Here is a 16,024-nt window from a genome sequence, read left to right as displayed (position 1 = left end):
TAAATGAGGCCGAGGCTACTGGCACCAGAGAAGTATAATGAGCTGTCAGAAAACCTATTCTGGGCTCCTTTTTGTCCACTGCAGACTCCTTTCTCCAGAGCTTTATATACTTAAAAGAAAGGCAACCCTCCTGGGCTCAAAAGAAACATGGGGTTCACAGTGCCTTTTTTTGGTAATCTAGCGCATGTAATCAACATGTACTCTATTCTAGAGTGTCATCCATTTAACAGCAGCTTTTTAGGAGAAGAGGAAGAGCTTCCACGTTAATTCTACACACATAGATTTATTTTTTTTTAATTTGAATATTTTTTTATAATATTCTTTATGGTCTCAAAGATGTTTCTGTAATAAACATGTAAATCAATAACCATAACCAAATTAAATCCAATTATTGTTACATTCAGTTTGTAAAAGAGGCTGTCTCTTAATTATATGTGCTTTTCTTTAACTGCAGTTCCTAAGATGAAACATTTTTACTTTGTAATCTTGGGGGAGAAATACATTCTTCTTTTTTTTATTAAAAAAATTTTTTTAACATCTTTATTGGAGTATAATTGCTTTACAATGTTGAGTTAGTTTCTGCTGTATAACAAAGTGCATCAGCTGTACGTATACATGTATCCCCATATCCCCTCCCTCTTGCATCTCCCTCCCACCCTCCCTATCCCACCCCTCTAGGTGGTCACACAGCACCGAGCTGATCTCCCTGTGCTATGCAGCTGCTTCCCACTAGCTATCTGTTTTACATTTGGTAGTGTATGTATGTCCATGCCACTCTCTCACTTCGTCCCAGCTTACCCTTCCCCCTCCCTGTGTCCTCTAGTCCATTCTCTACATCTGCATCTTTATTCCTGTCCTGCCCCTAGGTTCATCAGAACCTTTTTTTTTTTTTTTTTTTTTAGATTCCATATATATGTGTTAGCATACGGTATTTGTTTTTCTCTTTCTGACTTACTTCACTCTGTATGACAGACTCTAGGTCCATCCACCTCACTACAAATAACTCAGTTTCGTTTCTTTTTATGGCTAATATTCCATTGTATATATGTGCCACATCTTCTTTATCCATTCATCTGTCGATGGACACTCAGGTTGCTTCCATGTCCTGGCTCTTGTAAATAGAGCTGCAGTGAACATTGTGGTACATGTCTCTTTTTGAATTATGGTTTTCTCAGGGTATATGCCCAGTAGTGGGATTGCTGGGCCATAGAGAAATACATTCTTGACTTCCGCTTTTAGCCTTAAGTAGCATTTATGCCCTTAAACTTTTGCTAACATTGAGTTTGATTTAAGTTTATTATTTCTGGGCCTCTTCTCTACTTACACGCTTCCTCACCTAACAAATATTATCTTACCACTTGAAGGCACCTCAGTTAATATTTTCCTAATCTTTCCTTCTACCTTGTCTCTCCTATTCTTGGTTCTTTCTTCAATTTTCTTCTCTGAGATCAGAAGTTAGCAAACTTTTTTCTGTATAGAGCCAGATAATAAATATTTTAGCTTTTGTGGACCGTAAGCTTTCTCTTCATATGAGAGCATAGCCACAGATAATATACACTTAGATTATTACTAAGTGACATCTGAAACATCCCTGATATTTTTAAATGTAAGGAAATGACCATCTTAGAACCCAGGAAATATAGAACTATTTTATAGCCCTCCACTACCCTGTAGGGTTGAATGATTAATACCATTTTATAAGTCAAGAAATGGAAACTCGGGCCTGTTAATTGGAGTGGTAGGTGAAGTGATGTACCCAACATCAGATAGCTAATAAATCTCCCAGATTGCTAAAAGTCTTTCTAACTAGGAGCTCATTCATGCTGTTTGATTTATACCATACTTTTTAAAACCGTGTATGGAACCATCTCTAGTTGGCCACGAAATGAATATAATAGGTTTTCACAAGTATTTTGTTTATTTGTTTGTTATTTTGGAATTTATTTCATTATCATTTATTTTGACATTTTAAATTTGTGTTCTATTAAATGTTCATAAAATCATATTTGATATTCAGTTTATTATATTTGTTCTTTATCATGTAGAGTAAGGATAAATATTTTCCCCAAAACTATTATTTGGGGTTTTTTTCTTTTTCTTTTTTTTTGCACTTATATGAATAAACATATTGGATCTCAATGTAAAATGTTTTTCTTACCTCGAGTAAGTGAAAAAATTATTGAGGAAACAAACACTCAATATTTGCTGCGATACAGTAAATGCCTAGCAAACTTTCAATAAATGTTTGTTTATTTTAATCACAAAATAATTCTTTGCTTTTCAGGGTATACCTGGAATTTTTTGGTTTATATAGGTAACAGCTGATTGAATCATCTACTTTTCTCCTTAACTGTGGGACAGTTTTGCTATAATTGACAGCCTTTATCAGTTGGCTGCCTCTGCTGATGTCAGTTCACAGGGCTTGGGATGCTACGTGGCTATTTCTTTGCATAGTTTCCTAGGTCCCACCTCTGATGTTTGTGACTCCAGGGTCCTTCTCAGCCTTGACATGCTAGCCTCCCTCCCGTCCCCTAAACAGTGGAGAGGGCTCCAGACTGGGGTTCTGGAGACCTAAGTTCTCCTTTTGGATCTGCTGTGAAGTAGCTCTTTGCCTTGTGGGCAAGATACATCACCTTTCTGAGGCTCAGAGCCCTCTTTGTGAAATGAGGAAGGTGAATCAGATGATTTCTAAAGCCCTTTTCAGCTTTAATAATCTGAGTCATCTGTGACACTGTCGTAGTAGTACCGAGCCCTGTAACAGAATGCAAGATGACAGTGGAATCAGACTCATAGATAGGTGGATGGACCACTAGTGTTTACTTCTGTGTGGTATGAACTTCTGTTCTGTATGAATTGTGGCCCAAAAGGCCATCTTTCTGATCTGGGGAATTGGAGTAATAGTGGTATTTCTGAACCACAAGTCTTATGGAGAATGTCACTAAAAAGAAGGGGTCTTAAATTCTTATTAAGATAAACTAAAATAAATTTGTTTCTAGTTTGGCAAAACAAGGAGAATGTGACCTCAAACCATGAATTCTTCAAGTTCATGCCAGAACCAGCTGATGGTCTTGAAAATAGATTTCCCAGAACTACAGATACGAAGAAATTGCCCTTTTACATAGTGGACATGGGGCCCTTTGCAAATTTCCAGAATTTGTCAGTCTTCTTACTGATGAGAGATTCTCTCCTACAACTTTTGTGTCCTAGTCACAGCAGCTTTATTGGTGGATTCCTCCCTACATATCTTCTGTACGGAGGAATTTCTTTTATTTCTTAATGGCATTTCTGAAGTGTTAAAAAAATATTTAGTGTTTCAATATCATAATAGAAAACTGATTTTTTGCAGTTATTTACTTGGTATAATGATTACTGTTAACAATCTGGTATCTTTTTTCTTACTTGAGTAATACATGGACACATTCTCACTCTAAAAGATCCAAGCGCTAACACGTATATTAGCAAAGTGTCTCATTTCTTCATATATTTTTCTCCTCAGATTGTGTGGTGTGGTAAAGCATGTGGTGAACCCCTCAGAATGTTCTTCCCCAGAAAGATGCATCTTAGCCTACCTCTACGATCTCTATGTGTCATGTAGCCACCTCAGAAGTAAATTCGGAGACCTCTTCAGGTGGGTAGAAGAAAGTCAGAAGAATAGGAATAGGATTGTGCCTATATTTGTTTGTGTACCGAATTGTCATCCGTTTGAATAATGAAAGTTAATCCTAATTATATCTGCCAGAATTCCTATTGAATTATCTTTCATTGTAGCTCTAACCTCCTATTCCAAATCACTATGCCTGTTTAGCTCTGATTGATTGCAGTTTTGATATAAGAGAAAACGTTCTGTATTTTGCAGTTGCTCTTACCTCTCTTGGAACAGTGTCTCCCCACTGTTTGCATACCTGCTTTCTCCCTGCGTTTGCTTCTCTGACTCCTTGAACTTCCTACTTCACAGAGCATCTCCGACTCCCTGTCATTCTCTGCACCTTAGCACTTGTACCCGCGACAGGTAGACAGGTGCTGGAGACTCTGTACTTCCGTAATGGTGTTGGAGGAAATTTAGATGATTAACTGTAAGTTGGGGGAGGGAAGGGGGCAGTAATAGCTGGCAGAATAAATTTGGAATCTGGAAGCAGGCAAGGAAAGAACAGTCAGTTACAGTTTCCTTTGCTCCGTCGTATCTTGCATCCAGCTTGTTCGTAAATCCTGTGAACTCTGCCTCCCAGGTACATCTAGAATCTGACCACTCTTCATTGCTTGGCACCTACCACCGTGCTCCTCTCTTGGTTGGACCATTGTAGTGTCCTTCTAACTCGTTTCTCTGCTTGCACCCTTGACTCTCTTAAGTGTATTCTCAACATGTCTTCAGAAGTTATCCTTTTGAAACAAGAATAACTTGAAGTTTTCCAGTGGCTTCTCATATCTACTCAGAATAGAATTCAAAGTCCTTACCTAGCCTTTAGGATCTACTGGATCCAGTCCTGTCTTCCACCGCTTTCTCTCTGTCCATTCTAATCACATGGACGTCCGTATTGGTCTCCCAACACTCTAAGCACACTCCCACCTTGGGGCCTTTGCACCTGCTGTCACCTCTCTGGTGATGCTCCCTCACACAGTTCGTCCGGGGCTCTATCTCCCTGACCACCGCACTGGAAATAGCCCCTCCCCCCGGTCTCCGGCATTCTCTGAACCTTAGCACCTTGCCCCTCCCCATTTCATACATTATGTATTTATTTATGGTCTGGCTCCTTTCTAGAATGTAAGCTTCATGAGAGCAGAAACTTTCTCTAGTTTCTTCATTGCTCTATCCCAGCACCTTGAAGAGTGTCTGGCTCATAGTAGGCACTGCAAAAAAAAAAAAATCTGCTTAAAGAATGATATATACCAAATCAAAAACCATGATATTTTTAATGGTATTGATAGGGAAAAATGTGAAAGTATGTTCTTTATGAAATGAATTAGGTTTCAAAATAATCCCTTATGGAATGTCTGAGTGGGTCTTAGGAACCATCTTTCCACAGAAATGTTGTAATAATAATACCCCATATTCTTTTTTTTTTTTTTTTTTTTTTTGCGGTACGCGGGCCTCTCGCTGTCGTGGCCTCTCCTGTTGCGGAGCACAGGCTCCGGCCGCGCAGGCTCAGCGGCCACGGCTCACGGGCCCAGCCGCTCCATGGCACGCGGGATCCTCCCGGACCGGGGCACGAACCTGCGCCCCCCGCATCGGCAGGCGGACCCCCAACCACTGTGCCACCAGGGAAGCCCCCCCCCCCCCGCCCCCGTATTCTTCTATTACTTTACAGAGCGCTTTCAGTTTCAGTTTACAGTTTTCAAAGAGCTTTCTCATACAAGAGTCGGTTCTTGCGACAGCCGTGTGAATTTCCCAAGGAAGCCGCAGTTGGGTGTATTTGACCTCTAATGCTCCTGCGGCGTGGTGAAGCATGTTAAATGGGTTAATTCAAGTAACGCGCACTGGCTGTGTGGAGATTCGGGAGACCAACCGTGAACTGAGGGGCTACTTAGCATCAGCACCATGGGGCTTCACAAGGGGTTACCCGTCTAAAATTTCCTGGACTAAGCCATGGAAGAGAACTGCGTTTCTCTCAGGAAACCTTCAAGTCAGGCATTATTTGTAGCTTGGGATTACGAAAAATGGTCAAACAGAAGCTAGATATGCAGAGACTTCTGTTTGTATACTAATAGACCAGTTTTAATGATTAGATCAGAAACATCATCTATAAGGTTGTGTAAGAATCATATTTGGAGGAAGTAGAGCATTAGTCACGTCTGCTTCTGATTAGTCACGTCTGAGCTGCTGCTTTGTGCCAGGCACTATGGCGGGTTATTTCCATCAAGATCTTTAATCCTCCCAACAACCCCAGGAAGTAGAAATGATTTTTCCTATCAACAAATGGCCGTTCCTCATTATAAGTTAATAAATGATAAAGCCTGGATTTGAACATAAGTCATTTTGGCCTCAAGGTGGTGTTGCTTTCATTACTCTTATCAGTTTTTTCTTATACATGCAAGTTTCAGAAGGAAAATGTCTGAGTTTTTGTTTGTTTGGTTTTGGTTTGGGGTTTTTTAAACTCCATATACGCCTGCAACAGAGAGTGCTAAGAATTTGAGAGTGACCTAGATGGCAGCTAACATTTCAGTAAAACCTAGAGCTCATCTGGAAGGAGTATAATAAGTGAAATATGAAGCCTAGAAATGAAGGGACACAAGACTTCTCCATGAACCACAGAGTTCAGAAGAACTGCCAGAGGAGGTAGGAGGGCATCAACTTGAGAGAAGTCTCTATACTCATCGAAGAGTGAGGCTGACTTTTATAAAAATTAGGAAAGAAAAGCAGAATTCTTCTGGTTTCCAAAGACAGACAGGGGTAGATTGTTAGAATTAAATGGAAAGTTGAATAACAAGAGATGCTGCTTTGCTATTTGCAGAACTGTTTCCTTAAAGACTCCGAGTATTGGGTGGTAGAGGAAACCAGGGACGTGGTATTAGGGAGGGAACCGGCAGAGAGCAAAATTTGTTTTTGTTTCATTTTTAGTGGGAAAATGAAACAAATTAAGAACTATTGCTAAGTGAGAATATATGCAGCCTGGCAGGGTTAAGACAGGGAAAAGGGAGATTCTTAAAAACACTGGGGACTGTATAATTCTGTCATTTTGAATAGGTTGTGACTTCAGATTGCAAACTTGTATCCTTCAGCAACCCCTGACAAGTTTTTATAGAAGTTGTAGGCGAAGAAAAAGGGTGTAGAAGATTGTACTTGCTGCCACTTAGTGGGTGGCTTCAGTCCTCTCTCTTGGCCCAGTGCTCCCACGCATATTTGGTACTTAGTTTTACCTGGGACTGCTTTTTTTTTTTTTTTTTTTTTTTTGCGGTACGCGGACCTCTCACTGTTGTGGCCTCTCCCGTTGCGGAGCACAGGCTCCGGACGCACAGGCTCAGTGGCCATGGCTCACGGGCCCAGCCGCTCCGCAGCATGTGGGGTCTTCCCGGACCGGGGCACGAACCCATGTCCCCTGCACCGGCAGGCGGACTCTCAACCACTGTGCCACCAGGGAAGTCCTGGGACTGCTTTTTAAGCATACAGATTCAGTACACCTGCAGTGAGGCCCAGGAGTCTTTTATTTTTAACAGATGCCCCAGAGGTGATTCTGAAGGAGGAAGTCTAAAGTCACTTTTTGGTAAACACTGAACTGAACAATCTCCATTTTCTTAAAGCAGTTGTCAATGTTAACAGCTTAGGGTGAAGAATCTATATGTCTTTTCATTTTTGAGGAAATCATTCCTGGCTACTGTTTATGTAGTCGCATAAGACTAAGACACGTGTCGCCTTGATCACAAATAAATTTGCTGCCAAAACTTAATCTAAAAGGAAAAGAGTCTTTGCTGCTTAAAAGAGCTCTTGAATAGAGAAGGTGAATTGTGGCTTATGGATTTGTTATCCACAGCAACTGGGCTAGAATAGCAAAGTGTACATGGAATCTGAGCTTTGAAATCAGGTCATCCTTCAGCCTCATCTGCAGAGCAGGGTTAGAGGGGATGCTTTCTAATTCCCTTTATAAATTTATAATATTCTGCATTTTCTTCAGATGTAACTCTGAATGTGGTAGACCAGGCTCTTAAAAAACTCTAGATACTGCTGAGAAGTACAGTGTGATAAAGTTTTAGGAACAATATAATAGTTTCTGTACTCTCATAGAATGTATGTATTCCCCATATCCCCCTACTGGAATTTAAGCTCCTTGAAGGCAGGGAGTGAGCCTCTCTTTCTCAGCTGTACCGTGGTGCCCAGAGTAGCCATGGCACATGAACCCCCCGTATACTTTGTACCGAGAGGAATCGCTTTACAGGATGAATGATTAGGACTAAAACACCAAGTTGTTCCTGATGTGTAATCCAATCCATTTTTATTATTCTTAAGTAATAGCACTTTCCAACCACCGTTCAGAGACAGTTGTTGGAAGCCATAGTAGGTTCTTTTTTAAAGCATGTAAAATGTAGAAAAGACTTAGAAAATAATCAAGATTAGTACCCAGATGTCTTATTCTTGTTTTGTTCTTCCACCCATTCAGTAACTATTGAACTAGCATATTCCAAGCACTGTCTCCAGTGCCGATTATTAGGAAGAACCCACAATGCGAACCTTCTCTAGGAATACATTACAGCTGCCATTTAATCTGTCCTTAAATGAAATACCTTTCTAGTTATTTTAGTTTTGTTTTGTCTTTTAACTCTTCTTCTTGTAACCTCAGTAGTGCCTGTTCAAAAGTAAAGCAAACCATATATAATAATGTGATTCCTGCAAATTCTAACTTGCGATGGGATCCAGACTTCATGATGGATTTTATTGAGAATCCCTCAGCCCGTAGCATCAACTACTCAATGCTGGGCAAGATCCTTAGTGACAATGCGGCCAATCGCTACAGCTTCGTCTGCAACACACTCATGAATGTATGTATGGGCCATCAGGATGCTGGAAGGTGAGCTGGGATTCACGATTAACCACACAGTTGTTGCATGGCTGCTCCTTTGAAATTAAGGGCTTTAATAATTGCCTAAGCAGACATTTGGCTTTTGTTTGTTTGTTTTTAAATCTTATTGTATTCCTGCATTTACTTCTCTATTCCATGATTTTCTTAACCTGGCTTATTGATCTGGTGTGAGATGCTCTAGATGTAATCTGTAAGTTATCTGGTATGTTTTCAAAAGCATAACAAAAATACAAATGAAAAAGACAGATTTTGAAAACACTGGATTTAGACTGACCTTTTAATTTTTTTGATGCCCTTACAAATGTGAATTTACAGGTCAGATTTGTTCACAGAACTAAAAATATGTTAATTGACATCTATACTGGTTATTGTTTGTTGCTCAACAGCATTAAATATTGGCTTGCTTGAAACGTTCGTTCGGTTTTAAGTAAAGATAAAAGATACATTTTTCGTTTTCTCCCAGAACTTTATTGAACAGTGTATTCATTAACTGAATGAACTTTTTGGCCAAGCCAATAGAAACCATTTGAAGACATTTCCTTTCCCTTCTGCTCCAGGTTCTACTAGGTTATTTGACAAGTGGATTTTTATTATATCCTTGAATCTAAGAAATGAACGCTGTGTTTGATGATATTGAAATTATGTGTTCATTAAGTTTATCGTATGTGAGTATTTCTCTTTTGTTACTTTCTTCTATATTCTTTTTCTTCTTTCTAGGATTAATGACATAGCCAATTTCTCCTCCGAGCTGACGGCCTGCTGCACTGTTCTCAGTTCAGAATGGCTGGGAGTCCTGAAGGCTCTCTGTTGTTCTTCAAACCACGTCTGGGGGTTTAATGATGTACTTTGCACTGTAGATGTAAGTTTTCTTTTTCATTTAAAAACTCAACTATGCAGTTAAATATTTAGCTAGTAATTTTTTTTAGTTGACTCAACTATTAACTGAAATATTGTAAATTATTTTGTCTTTCTCTCCCTGAAAGCAATAAACCAGAATGTGGTTGCCAAGAATAAATAAAGGGAAAAAAATCAAAATAAAATAGCCTAATCTAGAGTGGAGATGCCAAGAGTTTCCTTGTTGTTAGCTGAGATTTCTTCTGTATAGTCTCCTCAGAGTGGTTTGTTCATAGTTTTTACCAAGTGCCTTGGGTCCCTCATGGCATAGGACATAATTTAACTAAAGCAGTTTACATTCTGAAGACCACCAGTTTGTTTTCTTAGAATGAAAAAAAAACATCTGAGAGTATAGGTTCTGTTGTGTGGGATCAGGACATCCAGGCTCAGATTCAGAGGCGTGTCCAGTCTTTCTTAGTAGTAGTGTCAGGAAGCTTATGAAGAGATATCCTTTATGGATCACAGATATCCTCAGAGAGCATGTTGCATCCATGGTGTGTGAATTTCTTAAAAATCCATCTGGATTCTTTATTTCTGCCTATCACTTCCATCACTTCTTGCAGTAATTTGTGTTGCATATTAGTATATCTCATGTATAGAAGAACTTTATACACTTTAAAAACTGGCTCCCCGTTGAAGGTTTATTTCCTAGTTCTGGTATCTGAAGACCAGGTGGATAATCCTCCTCCATTCTGTGGGCACCTAAGATGTAAAACTCATATCTGTGACCTGCTCTTCCAGACAGAAAAAGACCCAAATTTTTATCTTTAACGTAGTTCCTTAATCTCTCGGTTGTTTTTTGTTTCACTTTACCTCTGCTTGTTCCCTCATTTGTAAAGTTGGAATTAATAATAGTATGAACCTCACAGTGGGGTGCCCTTAAATGAGGTGATCTTTGTAAATCTCTAACCGTGGTCACTGGCATATAGGACAACTTAATGTGGAGGCTGCTGTTACAGCTGTTTTTCTTATTATTTTCTGTCAAAGTCTTGTGAGATCTGTAAAGGGTAGAGGTTTCCACCCTGAATGAATTAATTTTCCTCCCCTTTCTCCTCTTTCATTCTCTGTCTCACTCACCTGCACTCTTTCTTCTTTAAATTTAGGAGTCGGGTGAGAATTTTCAAAGTTGTTTTTAAAACTGATTTAATTATATTACAGAATCGTTATTGGTTATTCCCAAAAGGGACTCTAAAACATTAATAAGGCTTGTTTTTCAATTAGGGGAACCTCCTTGTTTTCTGTTGCTTCCTAATGGTCTTACCCTGCAACGCTAGATTATACTGCATTCTGCTAAAAAGGCTTATTTATGCTGCATCTTTTAGGGATTTCTTGATTTTGCTGTTTTATTGTTTTGTTTTTCAGTTACATGTACTCCAGCTAAAGCTTGGTATCTTCTTAAAGCATTGGGCGTGTGGGTAGACCTCATTCTTTGTCTTCTAAAGTAGAAGGAGGCCTAGAGGGTAATAATTATAAATCATTTCACTCTACCGGTTCAATTTGGGATTTGAGATCTTATTCGTATTGCCTACATTCTCTTAGATATTAATCTTAGATGTTACTTAAAAGGGTGTTAGGTATTAAAACGTGTCAATGTTTTTCTTGAAGGTGAGTGACCTTTCATTCCATGATTCATTAGCTACTTTCATTGCTATTCTGATAGCACGACAGTGTTTCTCCCTGGAGGACGTCGTGCAGCACGTCGCTCTTCCCTCTCTCCTAGCCGCAGGTAAGGCTGCATGCAAGAACGGCGCTGGTTATTTCATTGTTGTCTTGGTGCAGTGGTTTCTAACTATTAAAAGGCAGTGATGAAGTAGGATTTAAGGGAACCTGCATTGGGCAGTGATATGGCATCAGGGTAGAGATGGTAGACTTTATAACAGTTATTCCAAACAAAGTCACATGGATCCCAACGGAAGAGGTTGGAAACGACACTTCCAGTACTTGTTTTTAAGGAAGGATTCAGGTTTCTCTGAAAAGCATAGACAGTATCTTACTTTTTACTGTAAGGAGCATTTATTTAGATTATTCCAGAAAATTTAGCATAATAGAAATGTGGAAGACGTGTTCTTGAATATGTTAGAAAACTTGCTTATAAAATCCCTCTCTCCTAGCTTGTGGAGATGCAGACGCGGAGCCTGGGGCGAGAATGACATGCCGACTCCTACTTCATCTCTTCCGAGCTCCCCAGGCCTGCCTATTGCCTCAAGCAACCGGTGAGCTGACAGCTGAAATATCTCTGATGACGCTTTCATTTGGAAGGCATATGCTTAAATTGACCAAGTAGGCTGTCCATTCTGTAGTTTCCTTCCTGATTTTGGTGGGCTTGCTTTGAGGTGATGAAGGCATGGGGTATGGCCATTGAGAGGGCTGTCAGCACCTTTCATGTAGGTAATATCAGGATGTATTGAGAAACTCACATCAAGAGTTAATAAACAATAAAAATACCTCTTCTCCTCAGCCAGGCCAAGCTGGTGGGCAGCATGATCCTCCAGCATACTGTGTGTGTTGCTAATGAAACACACCGTAGCAGCTTAGGGCAATGGTGATGCATGTATTCTTTTACTAAGGTGAAAGGAATAAGGTAAGAATTCTAGGGGTGTTACTGCATTCTGTTCCTAAAGATCATTTCCGTGCGCGCGCGCGCGCGCGTGTGTGTGTGTGTGTGTGTGTGTGTGTGTGTGACATCAGAAGTGGATAAAAGTCCTCCTGATTTTTTGGATACATCTCTCTAAAGAGCAACACCATTGTCTCAATATTTAAAAAGAAAAGGTTAAGTAAGGAATACTGTCAGTGTTTCTTAGTGAATCCCTGAAGCATCAATTAAAGCTAGCTAATAGCAATTAAGTGCCCACAGTCTGACAATGAAAGGCTCCGCTGACTGTAAATGGTTACAAAAGATGGTTAACGATGGTGATGAGACTATTAAAGGTTTGTTGTTTTCCTCCTAGGCAAACCTTTCCCCGGAATAAGATCGTCCTGTGATAGACACCTCTTAGCCGCTGCTCACAACAGCATTGAAGTGGGAGCGGTGTTTGCTGTCTTGAAAGCAATTATGATGCTTGGTAAGACTATCCTGGCACTCAGCTTGGTTAATCACCAGAAACTGAGACAAAATAATTTGTATTCAGGTTTAACTCTAATTAATATTATTAGAAACATATTTTTGTTTGTTTGTTCTCCTGGAAAAATTAGTTGGCATTTTCCAAGTTCACGTTCAGTTGGCCTCGGAGGAGTCTGTCCCTTATCTACAATTTTGGGGGAATTTAAATATAATACTTTCTTTTGTGGCGTTTGAACTGCAGGATGTTTCATTCTGATGTACTATAGATCCTTAGACCCACAGGGTTGTTTTGACTTCATTTGTTGGCAGAAGTCACACTTTGTGATGGACACAGTTGATTTGGTAATCTATCTAAAGGTTTAAATTTCATATTATATTCTAGGACTAGAACAACCAGAAAATCTGGGTTTTAATCTTAGTTATTCTGCTTCCACTGTGACCCTAGACAAGTTTATGTCCATCTGCCTTAGTTTTTTCATGAATGAGGTGATAATTGCAATGATATTGATACTGTTGATAAATCAATATTGGATATCACACTTTTGTTTTCATTTAATTTGTAATGTCCAAGACATCCTTAGATCTTTATTGATATATATTCTCCAGGAGTAGTAGTATTGTCTTTTCTGTTCATTTACAGTGCAATACCTTAAGACATTTTTATCCTATAAATCATTCAGGATTTGAAAGATTAGGAAGTCTTGAATTCACACTGCCTAATTTCAACTTTGGGCACCCTCTTATGTTCTTGACTAAACAAAAGTTGTCTCTAATGTTCCAAGGGAGCGTCCTTTGACTGGAACTAAATTTACTGAGTGGATAGGAATTGTTTTAGATGAGTCTTAAACATGTTTTAGAATATACCCTGACCCTTTATACTCCTGCTTGAGAAGTGTTATTCGGTGATGATGAGGAAGCATAACAGGGTTTTCATAAAACAAACTACTAAAAGTTCGCTTCAACACACAGACAGACAGACAGACAGACACACACACACACACACACACACACACACACATTCCTCTTGCAATGCCCATGGGTTTTGTAGTAGAAAGGGAAAGGTAGAGCCACACGGGAGGCCACACCCTCTCCTCTGAGCTTGTAATATTGTACAGCCAACATTAAATGCTCATGTCAGTCATATTGCTCTACTCTGACTACGTTTGAAAGGAAAGCTGGCTGGTCAGTTCTATTTAATAAATATATGTACGTACCATGAAGTCAGGGACTCACATTTTTGCTGTGGTATCTCTAATGCCCATGAGAGAAACTAAAGAGTAGGTTTTTCGTACACTAATGTTAGAAGTGTGAATGCATAAGTAAGTGATAGACATTTTAATGGCAGAAACCAAGACGCGTCCCATCTAGACATTATCCCCTTGATCTGTAGGACCGGTCTAATCCCAAGTACAATTTGCCAACCTCTTTAACTATCCAGATAACCATATTTTAATCTCAATGCATAATCACCTGTTTATTTTTCTTTGATTGCCTTTCCTTGACCTTTTTAATTGGCCCCAGTTCTTGATAGATTTTACAGCTTCCTAAGCCATGGAGGGTTCTTCAGGTCTGAGAAGTCAGGATCAGGCTAGTTGGATGTCAGCAGACCCTTGGACCACGCAGTCCCTGGACACTGTGTGTGTTCTATTGTCTCTACCATTACAGAAGGTTCTGGCACAGCCTTCCAGACCTTCTCTGTCATCCTAACATCTAAACTGAATGAGGATCTCCTAGACTAGGACTGGCAGAGGTGTTTGTTCCTTTGTTTTGTTTTTGCAGTTTTATCTACCTCACCATGTCGTTCTCAATGTTCTCTCAAGTCCTATCCACTAGGATCTATTCCGAGTTAGGCAGATAGGGTTGTTTTATAGAATTTGTTTTCTAATTTCTGTAGTAGTTTACCTCAAGGTGCGGAAATAGTTGTTTATACACCTAAGGTTGGAAAAAACATGCTAAATGTTGGTACATGTAGAATTTGGTCTTTGTTTCAGCTCCTGAAGAGCTCTGTTGAACTAAACAAACGTCTGTGAGTGGAGTGAACTTGGTACTTTTTTGTATGAGTATTTGAATGAGAAATGTATAATACGTAATAAGATATTGATGAGTTGAAATGTATTATTTATTCCTCCCCTCCTCTTATGATTTTATAAGCAAATATTCACTAAGCAATTCTGATTTTCTGAAATTTTTTTTAGCAGAGTCAAAACTTTTTCTTGGTTGACCTGTGGGTTTTAAAAGGCTTTTTGCACTGACCCGGCCTTGGTTTCACTTACAGTGAAGCCGTGAGGGCCTCATCTAAACTCATTTGTTGGTTCCAGGAATTTTTCCTGTTCAACGCTTACGATCCTGTGGGTAAACAGGCAAGAGTTTGGAGGCTCTGTTGTCATTTGGCAATCTTTATCACCAAATTATATTAATTTCTCACTTTTAAAATATGACAATTACTCGTCTTTCATGGCTAGAGAAGATTTCTTATTTCCAGCTATTCAACCATTCTGCTCAGTTCCCCTCCCCGGCCCCAGAACCTTGTAATGAGGAAAACACTTTCCTGAGCTTCGTTCTATTGAGTGTATTAGAGGTGGATCAGGTGAGGTTTTCTAATTTGGATGTTTACAGAGAGGAAAGTGAAAGACATGGGTTATTCAATGAATGCCCTGTTTTCCAGGGCTTCCTTAGTATGCATTGCCCTTTTCCATTCCCAGGGAAATAAATCTCTCTTGTCAAGAAGTTGCTAGTAAGGTGGGCTAAGGCAAAACTTTTCTCTTGACCTATGGATAGAAAATAAGTCATTGTAAGAGAAGAAATGGAAAAGGGACATCTAGAAGGGTGAGTAACCCATTTTTTCCTTGTCTATAAGTCAAATGAATTTGAATACCATTCATGCTTGAAATATTGGTGAAATCAATGTTCTGTGATGATTAAGTGTGATTCATAATGGCCTTTCCAAGTTTGGTGAAAGCATACTTAATTCTGTAAACGAAATAAAGAATGAGTCTTGAACATGTTTTGTTTTGTTTGTTTGGTTGGTTTTTTTCCCATGTCTGATGAAACTTCTCAGGGTTCTAGCATTTACTCTCTCAATCCCTTCTCTCTATTGCTGAACAACTGACTATGTAATGATGATCCCATTCATATATTTTAAATCCCTGAATGCTTGCCTCATTTATTTCCCAAATATTTGGCAATATTTTGAACGTCTGTGATTTTGCTTTTGTGATTCTGTTATTTAGGAGATGCCAAAATTGGCAGTAACAATGTCAGCTCTTTAAAGAATGACGACTTCACCATGAGGGGTTTACGACGTGATGGAAATGCTGATGATATCTGGACTGCCTCACAAAATTCAAAATCCTGTGGGAAAAGCATTTCCATAGAAACTGCCAATTTAAGAGAATATGCTAGATATGTACTGAGGACTATCTGTCAACAGGTATTCTTCAGATTTAATTTGCCTTTAACTTTGAGTATGTAACTGTTCTTTGGAGAGAAATGCCCAATATTGTAGGAAACTTGTACATATGTGGTCCTCTTTTTCCTGCTAACTTTATTTTGAAGTAATTTC

General features: G+C 39.3%; 1 protein-coding gene across 1 annotated transcript in view; it reads left to right on the top strand.

The window, feature by feature from the left end:
- The window catches only part of MED12L (mediator complex subunit 12L), a 326,097-nt gene that overhangs the window by 253,163 nt on the left and 56,910 nt on the right, over positions 1 to 16,024 (top strand). Inside the window, exons 20-26 of the mRNA XM_060149610.1 lie at positions 3,497 to 3,628; positions 8,268 to 8,495; positions 9,225 to 9,366; positions 11,007 to 11,127; positions 11,513 to 11,614; positions 12,350 to 12,463; positions 15,693 to 15,892. Coding sequence (XP_060005593.1) covers positions 3,497 to 3,628; positions 8,268 to 8,495; positions 9,225 to 9,366; positions 11,007 to 11,127; positions 11,513 to 11,614; positions 12,350 to 12,463; positions 15,693 to 15,892 — 1,039 coding nt within the window. The remainder of the gene's footprint in view (positions 1 to 3,496; positions 3,629 to 8,267; positions 8,496 to 9,224; positions 9,367 to 11,006; positions 11,128 to 11,512; positions 11,615 to 12,349; positions 12,464 to 15,692; positions 15,893 to 16,024) is intronic.

The sequence above is a fragment of the Lagenorhynchus albirostris genome, chromosome 5 (genome assembly GCF_949774975.1).
Source record: "Lagenorhynchus albirostris chromosome 5, mLagAlb1.1, whole genome shotgun sequence".
Classification (NCBI taxonomy): Eukaryota; Metazoa; Chordata; class Mammalia; order Artiodactyla; family Delphinidae; genus Lagenorhynchus; species Lagenorhynchus albirostris.
This window is presented reverse-complemented; position numbering and strand designations above follow the sequence as displayed.